The sequence below is a fragment of the Plectrocnemia conspersa genome, unplaced genomic scaffold, assembly GCF_051122295.1.
Source record: "Plectrocnemia conspersa isolate PC_06_02 unplaced genomic scaffold, ASM5112229v1 ptg000006l, whole genome shotgun sequence".
NCBI classification, from domain to species: Eukaryota; Metazoa; Arthropoda; class Insecta; order Trichoptera; family Polycentropodidae; genus Plectrocnemia; species Plectrocnemia conspersa.
The window spans coordinates 21,740,844-21,762,821 of NW_028277170.1; the positions used below are offsets into that span (position 1 = coordinate 21,740,844).

At 30.8% G+C, this 21,978-nt stretch overlaps 1 protein-coding gene across 4 annotated transcripts in view; it reads right to left on the bottom strand.

The window, feature by feature from the left end:
• LOC148234521 (uncharacterized) overlaps nt 1–21,978 on the bottom strand; it is a 175,259-nt gene that overhangs the window by 6,171 nt on the left and 147,110 nt on the right. Inside the window, exons 4-9 of one of the 4 annotated variants that reach the window (XM_088187468.1) lie at nt 13,555–13,644; nt 13,339–13,478; nt 12,242–13,181; nt 12,030–12,149; nt 9,543–9,756; nt 1,466–1,660 (exon numbers count right to left, since the gene is read on the bottom strand). In XM_088187468.1, the coding sequence (XP_088043594.1) occupies nt 1,466–1,660; nt 9,543–9,756; nt 12,030–12,149; nt 12,242–13,181; nt 13,339–13,478; nt 13,555–13,644 (1,699 nt within the window). Of the gene's footprint in view, nt 1–1,465; nt 1,664–2,224; nt 2,327–9,542; nt 9,757–12,029; nt 12,150–12,241; nt 13,182–13,338; nt 13,479–13,554; nt 13,645–21,978 lie in introns of those variants that run through there. The other 3 variants (XM_088187467.1, XM_088187469.1, XM_088187470.1) reach the window with 3 other exon arrangements.

Genomic DNA, 21,978 nt, shown 5'->3' on the forward strand with positions numbered 1-21,978 from the left:
ACTGGAACACTCATAATTAAAAGTTTTATTTATACTGTCTTTAACTCCAATACCACATAATTTTGAATCATCTTCAATTAACACTTTGTAAGAAAAATGCTGTGATTATAACATATTTCACTGTTTATTTAATTGTACTAAACCGAGCGCCACGTTAATTTGACAGATGACGGAAGAGTTGCCATGCGTAAGCAAATTCTACCCTTAAGTGAATACCGGTTTTGGCGCGCGTGAGAACGAACTACGCAATTGATTTTATCGATTCAAATAATTGTAAAACACTTATCAAAATATGTATAAAAATCAGCAAATTCTAAAAAAAATATGTTTATAACATAAAAAAATACGTTTAGTTTATAAGTCGATTTTAAATATAATATAAGTAATGTGGATTTGTATGAGCTTCTCTATACAGAAAAAATATGTATTTCTGTGCTTTTCTATACAGAAAAAAGATTTTTTAAATCTCGCTTAAAAAAAAGGGGCACAATAATAGCACATAAAGTGCTGTCAATTTAGTTATTGATATTAAATATCTTTTATAATCTTAACATGTAGGATACCATTTTAATATATTAATTTTCTATTAAGTTTGAAATGTAATATCATTAATAATATTTTGCTTAAAAGTTTTGAGGGTATACCATTGTTTAAACATTAAGCCAAATTGTACCGTCCTTTTATTATTGTTTTTTTAATTCATAATTCTGCAAACTTTCATTTTAGTTTTTAATCGCTTGGGTAAATGAGGAAAATATATTTATATTAAATGTAAATTATTCATTCATTATAAGTAATATAATATTATATTTGAAATTGTATTTAAGAATATTTTTAAGCAGTAAAATATAATTTCTAACGCGTAAAATGTATTGACCGAAAATATTATTATTATATTATACTATTTAAATTAACACTTCCATTCCATTTCACTCGACTCGTGAGAATAAGGGGTTTGAAGGAGCCTTACAAGTGGAATAGCCTACAGCCTCTCTTCATCTAAATCCGGCTCTGCAGTAGTCGCACCTTTTATGTACAGGAAGCGAACTATCCCCTCAAATATTTGGATTAAATTTCTGATTAATTCTAAATCGGATGCTTGATTACTATGGATCAGATTGCTATTTTAGTCATATACGTAATTCATTATTGTAATATTATTTTTGATATATGAAACGAGGAATGTTTAAGAAACATATAGCAAGGGTGTGACTTTGTTTTCATGTATATGATGAAACATAAATAAAGAGAGCAAAAAATATATATTTACATTACAATTATCCCTATTGAAATACTTTCCCTTTCGGTCGCTCACTTGTTAAGTAACGAGAGTGAATGAGAGATAATGGCATGCTGACAGAATGCTTTTATCTCTCACTCACTCTCGTTACGTAACACGCGAGTGATCGAGAAGGAAATTATCTCACCGCCCGCGCCTGATGTGTATGGATGTATATCTTTGTACCTGATGTTGGCGTAAGTAACGCAGTTTTGATAAATCTGATCGTCCATCATCCTCTTGTGCTGCATGTGATCCATGTGCTGGTGGTGCTCCGGAAGGTTGTGATTTCGAAGATCGTAACAATCTCTCGAATTTTGATTGGCTAGTTCAATCGTGCTTCCCATCTTTGAGCTTTGCTGATAGTCATCGGAGGGTATTCTGCTGAAAGAATTAATTTTTAATTATTTTATATCAATAGAGAAATAAAATATTTTTGGATTTATATTGTCCTATTGTCCTGAATTTTACAATATATAAAAAAATGGTACCCTTACTGAGAATATATAAAGATGGAGGATTTGTACTTGATTTGTATATCATAAATATAAAAAAAATGTGTTCGTCAATGTGATATATTACCTCTACTAGAGTACCGCAAGGTTTTAACTTGGGTCCATTGCTGTTTCTATTGTTCATTAATGATATAGAGACGGCAGTGAATTACTGCATTTTATTTATTTAAAATAAATTAAGACCATCGTTAATTTATTTAAAATTCATTTTATTTATTTAAAATAAATTAAGACAAATATTTTCCAAAATGAGGTAAGCTTAGTAGTTTTTTTTTTATTTAAAGTATATTTACTGATGTATAATTGAAATATGTATATATAAAGTTGAGCTGTTTCATTAAAGTAATAAATAAAAAATACTTAGCACACCTGTTGTCGAGATTTATTAAATTTATTAATTAATATTGTATTTAGTACTGAAATCTGCCAACAGATGCCATTAGGTACTAATTCCATTTCGTTAATGGTTCCAAGTTAGCCTCGTTTGAAACTTTTCAAAAGTTTTAACTTTTACCTTCTGAATGTTCTTAAGCTATAAAACAACCAAAGTAGAAAAAGGCATTAAGGATAGATAAATAATAAATATTATATAATAAATTAGTGATTTATATGTATTAGGTAAGCTCAAAATAAATGTGAAGCAAAAAATCGCAAATAATCACTTTTATCGAATTTTTGAGATAAAATTCAATTTTTTTACAACCTTCAATGGAATCTATTTTAAATGAAACTTTAAGGTCATCAGCAAAAAGTTAGAATTTATAATTAATTATAATTGTATTAATAACATTAATAAGCAATGATAGATTAGATATTTAAGGAATTCCCAATTTAGCAATGTGTTTAGTTGAGTTTATTAATTTTGTGTAAAAATCCAAACCAACCTATTTTTATAAAATTAAGGCATGACAAACTTGATCAAAAACGTTTTGGAAATCAGTGTAGATGACATCTACCTGTCAATATCGAGTTTAATGTTTATTTATATTTAAGATTGATTTATTATGTCTTAAATAAATATTATTTAATATTTTTAAATTTTACGAGAAAAATAATAATATATATCATATATTAAAATTGTGTTTTTAGGAGCTTCAGTAACATAAATTTGGTTTATTTTACAAGACAATGAAGATATATTGGAAGATATTTTAATAGTTAGTGGTAACTATGAATTTGTTTCACTTATGTTATTGTCATATATTATATACTTCTAGTTCTAAGTATTATACTTTATCACTTTATATAACACATAAATGATATATTAAGATGAAACTTGATGTTTGTAGTTTAAAATCAAGATAATCTTCTAATTTGTATTGTAAGATGTAATCATATACTAGTTATTTATTTAATTTATCAAGTTACGTAATACACTAGTAGTGAGTGTGTTATATAGTGTTAATTTTAATCGATATTGAGGAAGCCGTTGAAAAGGACACGTGACACACGAAGCTTCAATTAATTGTGTTTCTTATACAAATATTTTATATTTATATTTTTTAACAACATGCTTTGAATTTTTTTCTTCGAAGTGGATTTTAATAAATGCCATTATAAGTTTAAATTATTTTTCTAAAAGGAAGCTATTTTCATTTAAAAAAATGCCAATTAAAATAACTTTTTACTAAAAAAAATTTAAACATACAAAGCAAAATTATTTTATGTATAGTTTGTCTAGAAAATATATGAGTTACGTGTTTTTTTTTACACAAACAAATTATTTTTGTATACGTAATAATGTAAAAAATACTGAAATTAAATATTTGAAATGTCCTTGTGAGTTATTTAGGGTTTCTTTTATCATATCCCTAAGTTTTCATTTGCCTGTATGTATTGTCAGACGTGTATATCGATTCGTAATTTAATTTGTGAATGTATATGTATTATACATCTCTTGTATGTGTAATAAATCGAGCTTTGTAATTTCAATTTGACTTCAACTCCATAAAGCGAAAGCTCTGATTTGCAATTAGGAGTATCACGGACCGACGAATGTTCTTATTGGTTTAACTGTGAAAGCGAAAATAAAATTGTATATAATATATAAATAGCGTATTATAACAATATTGATATTATAAAAGGTTTTGCGTAACAAGAAAAGCTCCTAATTACATTATTTAAAAATACGATTTATGTATAAAAGTTTATGAAGTTATAAATCAAATTAAGTACAATAAATAGTAATATAATATACAAGTGACTGTGAAGCTTGTGAATTAAATAACCATAGATAATATATTGTATATATTGTGAAGCGATGAAATTTATTTTAAATTGTATGAAAATGTTTTCTGACAAAAAAATATAATAATCGGCATATATTACAAATATTTTTTATGAATTGATACATACAACTATTTGTCAGAAATTCTCGTATAAATAAACTGTAATGCCTGCACTACACTCTCTGGAAGTTGGCCAAGGTTGGCCAAGGATGGAGAATATAGTGTGTTACTTCGGTCGAGTTCGGTTCACCGTTACATTCTAATTATAATCCATTACTATTTGTCTCTCAGCCATACACCGTGGGGGTGTTACCCTACGCTTCTAAAGATATATTTACCATTTCATTTTTATTATATGATAATGCTCTTTTCTTATAATAAATACAAATATTTGATTGCTTTTGTAAACAACAATAGTAGGAACACATTTAATAATGACTATAATAATTATATTTATTAAATAATCGTAGAAATTCTGCGCAAAATTAAAAAAAATCAGATACGTAAGTAGCAATATTATGGAATGAAGTTAGTGGTATTGTAGGTTAATCAAATGTATTCATTTAACAATCCAGGACTGACGCCGATCCCCTAGAAATAGAAGTGGGAGGGGTGTCGCATGCAATGAAGAGAGAGATAAAGCATCCTAGTTTGTGTAACGGTACTTCGTCCAGATGACATGGGAATCTTATGAAGCTTACCGAAAACGGGAGGTAAAGTGGGGGTAATTCAGTCGACTTGGCCAGTTTCGAACATTGTCGGCAATCGGACCGAAGTTAAAGGAATCGAAGTCGGAGCTGCTCTTTCGAGCGCGAGCGGTGAGATACTTCCCCTTTCGCTCTCTCGCGTGTTAAGTGACAACAGTGAGAGAGATAATGATATGTTTTTTCGCAAATTGAGATAAAACGAGTAACTTGGTTCAATTTCAATTTCAATATGCGCGTAGGCGTCCTATGGAGCGCTGCATCGTAGTCACGTGGTCAAGTTATAATAACACATGCTTATCGGGGACTTCAACAGACTCTTACTGACATCTTTGAATATTTTAAGGCACCAAAAGGGATTAATTATATTTTTGATAGTATATTCTTCTAACATATATCATTATTATATTTTTTTCATATAAAATTAAATAATTACTGGTACTAGATTGTGTTAAAAAAATCGTTTCGAATATCCTTATGTATTTTCCTAGATCGGTTTATATAAATCTCACACCATAACGAATTCTGATTTAGAATCGATGGCGACAAATTCTAGGATAGTCACAGATGTGGTATTTTGAAATATTACATTTATGCCTTATGGCATTTTGCAAAAGCCGACAAAGATTTTGTGTAAATTTAATTTTCACTGATATTGTATTGGTGAGTGCCCACGCAAACTTTTATAATTATCAGTAGCGTAATTTTAATAATATGACAATTTAAAAATTGCGATTATTTGGCACATTTTTCGATCGCGCGCAAATATGCCAGCTGTACGTGACAGCAGCCGCCGTGCGGACGTCCAGACATCATATGAATTTTGTGGCGACCTCGGCCGACTTCAGTTGAACTTCGGTTAGGACAACTTCCAGAGACTAGTGCAAGCATTACATAAAACCTATAGAAAAGTTATTAGAATTATATATATAATATAAATTCAATACTCGATTTAAATTTAATTTGTTGAATTATGGTAAAATTTTATTAATAAATAAAACATATTTAAATGCTTTATATTAATAGAATAAAAATATTTATAAATAATAACACAAAGAATTATTTCTTTATTATTTTTTTGAAAGGTGTCCTTTGACGGAAAAGAGGAATTCTTTTGGTGTCATATCCGCCTGTGAATGTCTGTTCCCAGTCCTTATTTATGTCGATCATCTTCAGCATTAGGACACTGCTGTTTAGTGCTGCCTCCTTCCACCAGGGATTTAATCTTAGAGTATCCTTTCCCTAAACAAGTTACCCTTCAAGAGTTATGAGGCTTATCTCCCGAGTTTTAATTTTAGAATTGGTGTTCCAAAACTGACGAGTACTTTCTACCCGAGAAGGAATGATGACTTTCTCTAGATTGAGCTGTGTTTATTTTAGAGTGGCGGCAATTTTCGGCGGAAATCTTTATAGCGATGTGACACCACTCAAGTCTCGGATGTCAGGAGTTACCGCATCGCCACAATAGCTGACTTCTAAGAATTTCCCCCATTTGCAACCTGGGGACCCGCGTGTTCACTGCCGTCTCTATGCTATTATGAACAATAGAAACAGTAATGGAAGTTAGTTTCTTGCGATATTATATCGTTCTGAAAATAATATTAGCTTCATGAGATCGTCATATATGATATTATACTTCTTAATCAATTCTTGAATATATTTTTAATATCAATAGTACAATTTTGTACTTTTCATTATCATACTCAAAATGAATAATTTTTTAATGAGATTAAAAACTGCTGGAGATGTAGATTTATAAGACAGATCTGTTTGTAGGTACGTTTAATTATTATTATTTTACAAAGTATTAAGCATTAATAAATCATTGGTTAAAAACAGGAGGAAAAGTCGTAAAATGCAAGACCTGATACGGCGATTATTTACGACTCGGCTAATACATTAAACGAAACACTAACCATAGTTTTAACACGGTCAGAATACCACGGACGCCCTTTGCGAAACTTTTACTCGGTTTAATCGCGGCTACTCGACTTTATGGCGCATTCACAAATTGCACGACGGAACCGACACTGACTCGTCCCGGATCGCTTAACGAGATAATTTATTTTTCCTTTTGTCGGTCTGATTCTGATTTTGTCTCTCAGATTCCGTCCAATCCTTGTCTTTACGGATCTAATTACTGTGGTTTATGGTGTTAGTTCGGTGGCATTAAAATCTCTAAGAATACTGTTATATTTATTATTTTATTTTCAAACCGTATACCATAATGATGGGTCACATTTAGAGTTTAATTCTAATTACGACGAGACTCATCGTTCATGGTCATTTTGTTATCAATCAAAACCTTTAGTCTGGTTGATATGGAATATGGATTTAGCAGACTAAAGTCCATTTTTATTCCAGATTTTATTCCAGACTACATTCTGAAAGGATGCAAGTCTGGTATTTTACAGCCTCTAAAATTTATATTTAATTTAATTTTGAGATCCTCTTGTTTTCCAGAATTGTGGAAATGTTCAAAAGTCACTCCGATTCATAAAAAGGGTCCCAAATCTCAGATTGACAATTACAGGCCAATAGCTTTGATCTCATCACCTGCAAAATTATTTGAAATTGTTTTACATAAATACATGTTTAATCATTGCAGGTGCATGCTTCTCGACCAACAACATGGTTCCGTAAATCTCGATCCACTGTCACTAATCTAATGGTTTTGTCTATGTTTCAAAACCATTGGACTCTGGTGTACAAGTGGACGTCATATACACAGACTTTGAAAAAGTATTTGATAAAGTTAACCATGCTTTACTTGTAAAAAAGTTATCTAATTTCGGGTTTTCTGAAGATCTCATAAATCTATTCTCAAATTACTTGACCAATAGATATCAATTCGTCAAGTATAATAACTCCTTTTCAGAACGATATAAGACCCCTACTGGAGTACCTCAAGGATCCAATTTGGGTCCATTGTTGTTTTTATTGTTCATTAATGACATAGAAACAGCAATAGAGCATTCAGATTTTTTATTATATGCAGATGACTTGAAAATTTACAAGAAAATGCATTCGATTTCTGATTCCCTCGACCTACAGGAGGATCTCAACTCTATATGGAAATGGGCTTGCTATAACCAATTGCCTTTCAGTGTAAAGAAATGTCACACAATTTCATTTTCAATGTCATTAACGCCGGCAAAATATTCATACTATTTAGGCGGATATTTTCTGGAAAGGTTTTCTTCAACCAAGGATTTAGAAGTGACTTTCGAAGAACGTTGGAAATTTAGCCAGCACATTGCAGAGACTCATAGCAAATCCTTAAAAATGCTCGGTTTTATCTTGAAAAAATGCGCGTTACTTCAGGAATACTTTAGTATTGCGCACTCTTTATGATACTCTAGTCCGCAGCATACTAGAAACTAGCTCCATCATTTGGATCCCAGGCGTAATGAATCAATGTAATGAATTGAAGCTGGAAAAAGTACAACTTAAATTTCTTCGATATTTATACTTGAAGGAATACGGGTATTATCAGTTCTTGTTTCCCAGTGCTTTTATTTTGGGAGCCCTGGAGTACGTTTCTTTGTCGACTCGCAGAAGTGTTTATGTAATTAAACACTTCTGGAAATTGCTCAAGGGCATCGTAGACAATCCTTCAGTGCTCGAGCAGCTTTAAATGTGGGCTCCTGAAGGTGGTTATAGTTCTCGGTCGCGTCCACTATTCTTGCCTGTAAAGTCTAGAACTGGAGCACTTGCCAACTCTTCTCTGGCCAAGGCTATTTATCTGCTCAATTCTGTCCACAGAAATATTGACATTTTCTCTTGCACATATGGAGTTTTGGTCCAGTTCGTATGGGACAATGCACACCTGTTGAGGTGATTTGTGTCTGTTGTTTTGTCTTGTTTATATTTGTATGTATTATGATGTATTTATACTTCTGACTATCGTGACGCATTGGGTTTGCCTGTCAGGTCACGATGGTTATAATTTTAATAAATAAATAAATAAATAAATAAATTTAGGTTCTTATAAGTCGAGCCTTTAAATATTAATTGAACAATTTATATATTGATTTGAAATATTTATTTATTTTAATATTGAGAGCCAATGATTGAAAAAATGTATTTTATTTTTAAAGTAATCATTTTTATCTCATTCAGAGAGAAAAAATCGTATATAAGTCTGTATATATCTAATGATTGTGCTACTGTGTTTTCAAATGAAACTATACACAAATTTCAAAACTATTTACTAAAGATTCTTTTCACTGAAGCGGTGGTTACTGGAATACTTAAGAAAATTCTATATGCTGGCAAACTATGTTTATAGTTTGTTGTTAAATTATTATAATTATCCAAAAGTGAGAATATATTTTTTGCATATTTGATCGCAAGTTTGATAGAAAACCTATATTAGCGATATTATATTTTAATTAGCAAGAAATTAAAAATCTTGTAACACCTTTTGAATCTCAGTTGCACAATTATTGTGTCAACAGTGTGTGTTTGTAATTGTATAACGAATTTTTTCAGCTTCATGTAAATTGCAATATTGAGCAAAATATACGAATCAAGAGTAATCATAAATATGCAAAATTAGAAGCATAATATATGTGTGTATATATTTATTTCAAGATCGCTCTTGAAGTAAATCGCAATAGCATGTAATCTAATATCTTATAATTTTCAGCTTAAATGGCTCACCAAAGGATTAGTTTCGGAGAAAATTTAGAAATGGAAGCAAACACTTCGGGGAATTCGCCCCATGATTTAACATCCACCCCCAGGGTATTATTTGTTAAATAGAGCTATAAATGGTCTATCTTAGATTGTTAAATATAAATAGGACACTCACCTGTTGTGCATCTGATCTGGATTATGAAGGACGTGCTCGTGCTGAGCTGGCTGTGTTAGATTAGACTCTGAATAATACGGCCAGGATACGTGTCCTGGTCTTGTGGCTGGATTGCTGTTGCCCATTTGAAGTTGAGCTTGCATTTGCTGTAGGATCTCGTTTGTAGAACCGAAGCGCGGTTTGATACCCCTGACTGAAGGTCTTCGTTGAAAACCTTTGAAAACACAACAATTGTTACTTAGAAAATTAAACGAAAATTAGGTGACATCCCATGTTTCTGCGAATTTAAATTGTCAGAGTTTAAGCATAACAAAGGGAAACTAAATACGATAGAATTTTAATATTATAATTAAAGTAAAGTTATATTTTCACTAGTAAAGTCTAGGTGATATATTTCTACTAATAATACATATAATTTAACTAATAGGCGCTAATATGCTGCTCTAAAATGTCTATAAAGTGCAATTTGACAGTTGCGAAACGTCCATTTGCTGTTCAAACCACAACCTAACCTAATACAAATTCAAAAACTAATTATAGTTCTAGAAATTTTATTAGGTCAAATACAAAATATAAACTAAGCCAGCTCATCTCTCAAGGAACAATAAACGGAAGAATAAGTATAGATAGATATCATATCTCGCATATTGTTCCATAGTTTGTCTGCACTTCGATATTTCACTATGTTTTAAAAATATGATAGCTAACCTTACTATGGACTTTTATTATAAGAGGGCTGATCAAAGTATATTCAAACCGAATTTAGGTCAATAGGAGAGCGCAAAAACAATTATCACTTCTCAGAAGGCAAAAATTCACGTCAAAAGCAATACAATCGTGTCGGCGCCGTCGCAGTGGGAACGCTCGGTAACGAGCGTTCCCACTGCGATGGCGACGGCACGATTTTATTGCTTTTGACGTGGATTTTTGACTTCTGAGAAGTGATAATTGTTTTTTTGCGCTCTCCTATTGGGCAAAATTCGGTTTAGATGTGCTTTATTCGACTCTCACTCATAAAAAGTTTTCATCGCGATGGCACGATTTAATTGCTTTTGACCTGGACTAGAAATTCACTATATGGCAACACTGAGCAGCAAAGAAAACACGACTAATTATCAGGTAAATAATATGAGTAGATATTTTTAATGCATAATTAAAATATTTGGCATACAATATGATTTCAGAAAATATGTAGCAACGGTGGCTAATTTTTATATTTATTTATAGCATAGAAAGGGTTAACTCAACCCTATTATTATTTATTCAAGAAATTAATTAACGATATTGAAAAATATATAAAATGGCTTTTTTGTCATACTTTTTGTATAGGTGGCCCTAAATTTATGTAGCATAAACTTGACAACTAATTTATAAAAATTGACTATAAAATTTTAATTAAATTCATTTCAATCAATATTAATATTACAGTTATGATTTAAGCAAATATTTAATAGATATTGTTTAAATTTAAAACCCGATTCGAAGAAATCAAAGAATGTGAATAATTATTTTTATTATTTAGCACTCAAAAAGTAACATTTTAATGAAATGTATGAAACGCTTCTTTGTAATAAAAAAATACTTTCACGCCTTCGAAACACATTTATGAATATAATGTTTATCGGGGTGTATACTATGACCGAAATTCGCAGAATTTGTTCGTTGCACGAAACAAAATGTTGGAAAAGCCCACCCAAAAAAACATTTTGTATTTGTTGTTTTGAGACGCGAAAATTTTATTTTAGTCAGTTCAATAATACGGATCCGATCTTTGCGTATATCAAATTTGTTCTAAACATTATTAGCTATCGTATATACAATAAATTCGATAATATAATGTATTTACAATGTTTGATCAATTTTTTTAAATTAATTTTGATTAAAAATTAAATATTTTTTTGCCACCCCAAATGCTCAGTAATTCGCATAGCATTGCGTTATGCATATTTTATAAAAAAAAATTAACGGTATTAAATTAATTATTGATTATTTTAAATTATTATTATTTTTTAATTATTATTTTTACGTTTTGGTGACGTCAACGTCATCATGCGACTTGTTACGGGTGTGTCTCCGTCAACAGACCCGAAACGTTGGAGCACCTAAAAACCAACATCCGCCAAGAAATACACGAAAAAGTTAGTGAATGTATCGGCTGCTGCAAAAGGTCCAAAGGCGGCCATTTAATTGATATTATTTTTTTTAATATTGAAATACATCAAATGTTTGATTTTTAAGAAATATTAATGACATCCGAAGGTATCCTAAAATTTGTTTGTTTTCATCCTTTATGTTTGCGTTTGTTTATAGTTGTTTGTTTTGTCTGTGTATTATTTGCGCCTTTCATAATATTTTTGTAACATTACACGCCATATACACACAATTAATATGTCAATGGCTCCTTAATTATTTGAGATATTCTTAGTGTAAATATATAAAAAGATAATGGCAAATATATATATTTATATTTGTAAATTATATATTCACCATAATCGTCCTGGTCGTCTTCATCGCTGTTCTCTGTTGAAGGTTGGTATCTCCTCCTGAGTCTTTCTGTCCTAGCAGCATCCTGCTGAACAAACATAGCTAATTCGTCTCCATCTCCAGCTGTTAAACAAACATCACATTAAACAATATTCTGAAACATAAGACATTTCATAGCATATTTGTTCGCTATTAAGCTACGTTATGTTAAGTACCTGGAGTTCCTGCCAACACGTCTGGAGCGGGCATTTCCAAGGAAGCTTCTAAATCTGTCATTGAGAATTCTGTACCGGACGATGTCAAAGATCGGGTATCTCCAGGTCTACCGCCGCATTGCATCATTTTGGGCATATATAGCCTGCGATTATCTGACATATCCAAATTATTTGGCAGTTTTTCACCTTGCGGTATAATGACCACATTGTTGCCTTCTTCTCCGCATTCTGCGATACATTCTTGCCTCTTCGGGAATATCTCAGTGAGTTTTTTATACGTGGAAGAAGTCGAAGAGCAACTAGAGGCACTGCTCGAACTAGAAGGAGAGAAGTTTTTGATTGAGACCGGAGGAATAGGTCTCGGCTCGTCTACCGAAGGACTCAATTGATCCATTTCTGCTTCAGGTTCCGGTTCTGGTTCCGTTTCATCCTCTTCCAAATTGCACGTTAGCATCTTTATCCGTTCTGTCAGCGAAGTGTCGTTCTTTGGTAGAGCTTTCTTTCTAAGGTCCACCTTGACTAGCGACCTTCTTAGTGTGTTTCTATCGATGGTTCTGCGTATTGTCAGATCTTCGTCGCGGTAAGAAGGCAATCTAGATCTTTTGGCTTCTTCGAACGCTCTCAAGGATTCAGTCGTTACTAAGTAGCGTTTGTCTTCTTCTGTTCTTTGCGGTGGACCGACCACGTGTGATCCAGACGGGAAGAGCTGCCGCATAGCAGAGTTTGGTCTTAAACTATTGCTGGAGAGTAAATGATTGCCAATGCGGAAGTTCAAGGGTTTGGGCGTCTCATCTGGATTACTACTCTGACTGTCCATCGGCGACGTAGAAGACCCATCATAATTATCTCTCTGCGGCGGTTCCGTGAATCTCACAGCTCTGTTCGTTCTACCTTCTTCGTCGCTTGCTGGGTTGCTGTAGCTGCCTTCTTCTGCGTCGGCCTGTAAGCACCCAAACATATAAGGTTAAATTCGAAAATTCAGAATAGCATTTTTGCATTAAAACATTCTCGCTCACAATGAAACAAAATCGCTTGGCAATATATCACATCGCTATTTAAATATACATAGCTTAACTCCTACTACGATATAAGCTTACCTGTTGTTGAGGTTCTATCTTGGTGGTTCCGTCGATTGATTTCCATAGTCTCCCACCTTTCAGAATGCCTCCCAATCTTACAGGCGAGCTATCTATCGGCGGAGGTTCGTGTTTGACCACTTGACTGTCGCTATCTTCGTCTGAAGACGTAAACTTACATGAGAGCTTGTTCCGAAAAGGACGGTGAATAATCGATAGCATATTAGAGACACTTACTATTACTGTTGGTGGAATTATCTCGCATTAACCTGCCGTCTGGTTGGCTCCTCGCTGGCAAGCACTCTCCAGCATACAGTTGAACATCGTCTGTATAGGAAAAATAGAACATGAAAATAATACAAATATAATCTTTCACCACATTGAAGCGCGACAGTAAACATATTCATTTACATGACATACATAATTTATTATAATGATAATGACATCAAAAACGCAAAGAGCAATTTGAAAATATATTCAAGATTTACCTCATAATGTAAAATATTCTATACCTTGGATGAGCGTGCACATTACGTAATATGACGTCATACAGTTAACTTTAAATTTATGCATCTTCGCGCCCATCAAACTTGATTAAAACTTTTAATAATTTCCCAGAGTTTGATAAACTCATCTTCTACTTACACTAATACACGAATCGAATACATGATCAAATACCACCGTGTTCACTGCATAACGGTTCAACAGATCAACACCCAAAGAGTCCATCCATGATGTTAACGCTCATCATCGTTGTGTTGGAAATAAGGGTGCGTGTACGCATGGAGATAGGAGAATGTTACCAATAGTAAATCAGGGCTATTTTAAGGGTAGGGTGACCATATGTTGGAAATTGAATTAAAAATTATAATGTGTTATATTTTTATTATAAATTATTGTCATGGTGTGGTATTTTGTAATCAATAAAACAATTCCTTGGGTATTTTAAAAAATATTATATTGAACAGATATTCAACCTGAAGAGTGATAGCAAAACTGCTCTCATGTTTTTGAGTTAAATATGTATTTAAATAAACAAATTAAGTAAGAAAGTGATATTTTACACTTTCCTCAACAAATTAAATTAAAACAGTAAAAATTAATTGCACTTGTAATTTCACATGGTCACCCTATTATATTTTTTCACCAATACTGTGACGATGAGCGTTCATATCTTGGACGGACTGTACGTTCCTAATTTGTTACAGGCTAAATTACACTACTTAAGACTGCATATAAGTAGAGTAGGTAATATAATATATTCTAAAATTTAGATTTTATTTATACTTTTTTATAAATGGCGCACAACATTTAAAAGAGAAACGTTCCTAAGCGCTGACGTGAAGAATAAGGGACGCGATCGCGACTCTATAGGTCTGTGGTGTCAATAAACGCGGCCCGCTTTTTAAAGCTTAAAATTTTTTTTTTAAATAATTATTAATTAAAAGATTTTTTATATTTTTAAAACTATACAGCAAATTATATACGTACGTAATGAATACCATTTTATAGTCATTAAATCATAACTACATTCATTTGAAGTTTAAAGTTCAATAGTCTGATCCGTTAAGATAGTCAGTGTCAAATTTGAACAAGCTGTGACATGTAAGCCGGCTTCCAGAGCCGGAAGAGTGAGGTCGCGTTTATTGTGTCTATCAGTATTTCGAGCAACGTGTTAATATTAAGTTGCAAAAAAGTGGCAAAAAGCTCATGAAATGTTATAATCAGTGTATGGCGATAATGTGGGGACTCTTAAGACTGTTTACAATTATCAATATAACCATCTAGAATTTCAGAGTATAAATACAATAGAACAGTACTAAATTATAATTCGGAATAAAATAAATAAACTTAATTTAATTTAATTGTAATTACGTAACATTTAATCATATTTTGAAGGCACTTAAAATATGCGTAATTAAAATCTGTAGATTAGGAACGCTGTAACAAATAGTAAAGGGCTCATAAAGACAATGAAAGATGTGTAAGATGGAGATGCAACTACAGTTCAAAAGAGTCGGCAATGAATATGTTTTATTGTTCGATAAAGTAATAACCAAGTGGTCTTTTAAAGCTAATAAAAGCCTTAATATATTCAGACCCAGATAAAACATTGTAGAGATGGCTTTGAAAAAGGGAGTTAACTGATCATGTATTTTTTTGAATGCATAATAGAAAAGAGTATTAGATTATTCACTGATTAATAATATAAATAGATAGTCCACAACAAATTAATGAACATCGTCCTTCAAAATGACAGACATAAAATTTTTATATGCTATTTATATATCATAAATATAGCACGCCAGACGTTTTGTATATGTCTACATATTATGTCATGGCTGTCATACGTTATATACGACAGGTTAGACTGCGCTGACGTGTGTGGTTGAGAGGTATTTTAACGATCAAAAGGACGAACGATGAACCGAGCTTGGCGGTTGTATTGTCATTGAAAAAGCAAAGACCAGCTTATTTGCATTTATAAAATTCAAAGGGTATGCCGTCTAACGGTAGTCGAGCGACCAGAGGTGGAAATACTTCAAGTGGAAAATAAAACTTGCCACAGTTAAACTCAATTGTATTTATTGAACTAGATTTGAGCCGATCATAAAAATACGACCGATAAATAAAGTGAATCCTATTCCTAAGGATTGGCGAATTTTTTTTGTCGTGGGAATAATATACATTGCTTGTAAGTAAAACGTAAAAATGTGGCTCTATATATATATTTTTTTTTACTAAATACTGTGTGTATTTTAACGACACGTTTACGTTAAATTAAGCCGCAGTGAGGTAGGAGTAAACTCGTACATAAACTATATGAAGGTTTAGTGCCGAATCGATAACTATGTTAAAATTTGCGCGTTTAATAAACGACCACGCTCAACGCTACCAATTTATCTCGCTTGTTTGCATCATCAAAGTCTGTTTACAAAATTTGAAATTCAATCAACGTCCATAGCTGTGTAACCCTATAATGAAATTGTGGTTTCGCCTCTTCGAATTTACCATTGACACGGAAGCGTGTCAAGCGCTCTATTAGTAGCATGTTGATTTATTTTATTAAAAAAATCATATTTGCATCGATTCACTCATGTAAAAAACGTAATGGGATGCTTCTGTGAATTATCAACAATCTTCATAATTTACTATTTGGATTAGCTCTACCCCCCAGGCCTGCCAAGATGGGAGAGAAAAGAGGGGACAAATTCCCAGTGCCTGAATCAGAAAAAGTCATAGCATTGATATATGTATTAAAAAAGAAAAAATCAACCTCAAATAATAAATCTGTTCTTTGCAGTTGTTTGAGATGTATGTACTGATGTATTTCAGGTATATGTTCCTTCGGTTATTTTTATACAATACATACAATAAATAAAAGGAGCGGAACATTGCCTTCAAAAGCACACACTTTCTATGTACTACTTTCACAATAAACATTATTAATCAAAGAGACAGACGCGGCTCCGTTTGTATTAAAATTTGTTTGCAAATTATTGTTGACTTTATTGCATTTTAAAAGCTTAAAAAATATTAGACATGAGAGGAAATATTCAAGGAATGTTAATTAGTAGCAGTAAATTAAAGTATCTGTTATGAAAATTCAGATCAAATACAACAGCACCAGCTGAATTAAGTAAATGTAATGTTTTTTTTGTATACTGCAGCAAAATAAATTAAAATATGTTATTTAGTAAAATCATATCGGAATACATTTTCACCAGTAGATATATATTTTTACCAACGAAAATATAAATTATATGGCAGATGTTAGTCGAGTACGCTCGGGATAAGGATTCCGGTTTGTTATTGTGTGCGCGAACTGTGTGGCTCAAAACAATTTCGCTCTGAATTATTTTTTTTTTTTTTTAAAAAAATATATGTTTATTTAACATACATACATCTGAGCTAAGTTGGAAATTTCAACGGACAATTAAAAATATATTATATAATCGAAGAAACCAGACATTGATGTCATTAATTAAATATTTGCAAAATTCAAAATCTTTCACTAGTCAAAAAAATAATGAAGTCTTTAGCTATTCTTCAAAAGCAAAAAGATATAAAATGGGGAAAGAAATTATTCGCAGATTGTGTAATGGCTCGACGACTCTATTAAATCATTAGAATCCACTGAATAAATTAAAAAAATATCATTGGCGCAACGATAAGAATAAAATATTTTTTAAGCCTTACAGAGAATAGTGTAAAAAAACCAACAACGTACGGATTGATGGAAAAATAAGTAAAATATTTTAATCCACGGGTCAGAGATCGAATAACTTACAGTGTATATTTGAAGCCTTGATATCAATTAACCCAGATATGCCCAAGAAATTTCATTTATAAATAAAAAACAGTAGCACGAGTTTATTGACCTACCCATGGGACAGTGGGCATATCTGGGTTAAACCAATATCAACACAAAATTATTTAAATTAAATCACTAGAGGAGATCGAACTTCTGTGCCACATTGCACTTTAATGACGAATACCAGCGTTGACGAATCAGCGACTGTCCTTAAAAGAGAAAGCGAGACAACGAAGTACACCCTACATCACTTCTCCCTCTCATATACATGTACACGCACACAATAACAAACCGGCATCCTTATCCCGAGCGTACTTTAGTAATATATATATTTTTTCATACTTATCATTATTTATTTATATCCGATGTATAAATATTACAATGAATATGTTTTTTTTCGTATAGTTATATTTTCACTAGTAAAGTAAAAATACATATTCACCAGTAGATATATATTTCTGCGGGCGAAAATATAATTTAACTGCTCTAAAATTACTATAAAGCTCAATTTGACAGTTGCGAAACGTCCATTTGCTATACAAACCCAAACCTAACCTAACGAAAGTTATACAAATTTGATTAGGTCAAGTCCAAAATAAAATTGAGCAAGCTAAGCTAAGAATAAATACAGGCAGACATCGCATCTCACATATAGCGCCATAATTTTTCTGCATTTCGATATTACAATATGTTTTAAAAATATGACTGCTATCCTTACCGATATTACTATGGATTTCTAATATAAAAGGGCTGATTAAAGTATTTTTAAACCGAATTTTGGTCAATAGGAGAGCGCAAAAACAATTATCACTTCTCAGAAGTCAAAAATTCACGTCAAAAGCAATAAAATCGTGTCGGCGACGTCGCAGTGGGAACGCTCGGTAACGAGCGTTCCCACTGCGATGGCGACGGCACGATTTTATTGCTTTTGACGTGGATTTTTGACTTCTGAGAAGTGATAATTGTTTTTTGCGTTCTCCTATTGGGCAAAATTTGGTTTGTATTTTCCTCATTTAATTTGTAATATTAAATTTGAATACAGTATCTTTATCACTATGACTAATATTAATTGAGTTATAATTATTTTTTTAATTTTAACAACCACTGATATATTTTATTTTAAAAGATATTTTTCTTGTCTTCAAAGAGAGAAATCGTCTATAATTCTGTGTGTTTTCAATCGAAAGCACACACAATTTTATGTTTACTAAAGAATCTTTATAAAATTAGTTTTAGCTATTGAATTAATTTAAGAATTTCTAAATAATTATTTTTTTGTAAATTCTGATCCAAAGGCGGAACAGTTATTTTTTGTACTAACTACTTCACTGTTTCTCGTATATTTTATTGCAGGCTCATAAAATATTAACTTAACTTTTCAGAACAATAAAGAATTACCGTCAATATATTTAACGGATTTGTAATACATTTAAATTTATTACAATTTTTCTCTGATTTAGATTAAGAAAGATCCATCTTAGTTATTGATTTAAACGCGCTGTAGTGATAAAACATCACCAACTGGAAAGTTGTTCAGAAGCCATAAAATTATTTTATGTTCTTTCAGTAATTGAATAATTTATTTGCTTTGAAACGAAAGGTGCTAAAGCTTTTTACCACACACGTTTGTTAATGCAACAGTTACAATATATATACTTTTTAAAATTCAGCTGAAATTCTTGCACAAAAATTTTATGGCAATCTTATAAATGGCTTTTATGATATTTTGTAATGATTATAAATCAAGTTTATCTTTCGTACAAAAGTTGGAATTGCAATTTTAATAGTTCATTATAAAATTTTACACAGGAGAAGCGCAATTCAAGTATTAAAACTTTTTTGTGAGACATTCACTAAATCAGGGTCGGTAAGCTAAAAATATATATGTATATAATTCAGCACCGTCTTCAGTGCCTTGTGTAATGCTTTTTGATATATTTTATTTTTATTTTATTAGCCGTGGATATTTGTCATGACATTTTCAAAGCCAAAAAATAAGACATTGAATGTTATACTGAAATGTAAATTATTTTGTTATTAAATTAATTGATTATGCATTGTTTGTTGTACAATGACATATAAAAGAATACAGAAAAGCAACGATTAAAAAACTTTAAAGCAGATTTTTTATTACAACGCAAAAGTAAAATAATTTTCGATTAGCTCATTTATTAACTAATAAAATAAAACTATTTACCGACGATGAATTTATAAAGTCATGTATGATTGTATCAGGCTTTCAATGAGAGTAGTAGAGCACATTGTACGTAACATCAATAGGCAATTTATTAGCGAAGCAAATTTTTTTTATATGCCTCCTGATACACTTAATTTTTTTTAAATAAATAAACTGCAATATAAATCTCAATAATTTATAATTTTAATGTCATTTATTTGAATACTACATTTATAAGCAAATAAATTAGATTTTTTTGCATAATTTTTAACAAATATTTATTTTTTTAAATAAACATTTAATTTTTTGAAGACGGTTGAAATACATCATAAAAAAATGTTTTTTTTTTTCGGACAATTTTTCGAACCCCTAGATGCAGATTTATTGGAATTTCTTAACGAACAGTATAATACTAACACTGTGCTAAAAAAATAAATTTTGCTTAAAATATATACGATCTGACCTTTCACTAAAAAAAATGATTGAACAGTTATACTAATTAAATGTTTTTGTTAAACATTTATTTTATTATTTTCAAGGTGACTAATTTGTATTATTTGCATAAATCTATAAGATTTAATTTGATCCTGATATGTCAGCTAGACGTACGAGTTTTCTGATTTGCACTGCTTATTATTATTTACTTTCCTAAAATAATACACAATATGTTTATATAAAGCTTATCTATTCAATAGGTATGATGTAGATAAGATCGCTAATCCTTCAATGGTTTTGTACTGATGATTTATTACACAATTTAATAACAAAGACGTAATATATATTAAATTATTAATATCGACATACTAGAATTTCTATTAAATTACATTAATTATATAAAACTGTATATTAGTTTCGAAACATTGTAAGTTTCAAGGAGATTGTATTACGAAATAATAATGTTTCCGATACTTTTAATTAGATTTTTAGTGCTTGTTAATTTTCTACCACTAAAACAGAGAAATTCAATCATGCATCTAGCTCATTAAAATAAATTTTGCTGATTATATCATTTATGTGGACCGAAATAAAAATGTTCATGTTAAAACTATGAATAAGTAATAGAATACGTGTGAAGAAAATAGCCCTTAAAAAATCGTACTGATATTAAAAAAAATTGAGAGATTCTAAAACATATCATATATTATTTTTATTAGTTTAGTTAATCGATAATGTACTATACATATATGTTAAAAAAATAAAATAATATTGTAGATTAAATTGTTGATTAATTAATTAAAATTAGTATCCATTTTTAAAATAAAAGTGTAATAAAAAGTATAATTATGCTTTAGAGGCGCTTAAGACATTTTATATCTTAACAAAACCGCCGACAATTATCGATTACCGCAATTTGCGGTCGTACGAAATTTTCTCCTCGAAAAGGAAAATCTATTAACAAAAAAATTACAGAGATTGAACGTTGTATTTTTTTAGATAAAAATAAATAACGCCTATTTTCTATATATATAAATATATTTATCTGTATTAACATTCAATATTTATATATTTGATAAGACGCACAATTTTAGGTCAACATTAACAAATGACCATTCGCAATGAATTTTGCTGCTAGGAAGTAATGAAGTAAGGCTTATTCCATTAGACCGGTATTTTGAGCAATTTGCGATAAATGCCGAAATTCATAATTTATTGGAATAGATAAAATATGCAAATATACGGTAAAATTGCAAATTTTAGTAAAAATTACGCTTTTATTTTTTTTGCAGCTTACATAATATATATTTTTGCGCTCAAAGATATATTTCAAAGCCCTGCCACGTTATAGTAAAAAATTCAGATTAATGCTGTTACACACTTTTATGGGAAATTTCAACGCGACACAGAACATTTTGACACGCATTAAACCGAATAAAAGGAAAAAAGGGTTTTACAGAAAAAAATAACTGCACACGTAATACAAAATTGCACATAAATAATAATTTTATTTTTACATATTATGGTAATACTTTTACTTACAGCTATCATTTAATATATGCCTTTGAACGACAAACAATCTTGTATAATATTATTTTATATAAAAACTGCTTAATATTAATATTTATTTAGTTAAAATATAAATCTATAACTGTATGATATACATATATATGTACAAACGGAATAACTTATATGGCTTCAGCATTTTTATGGCTGAAGCCATACAGAATTATAA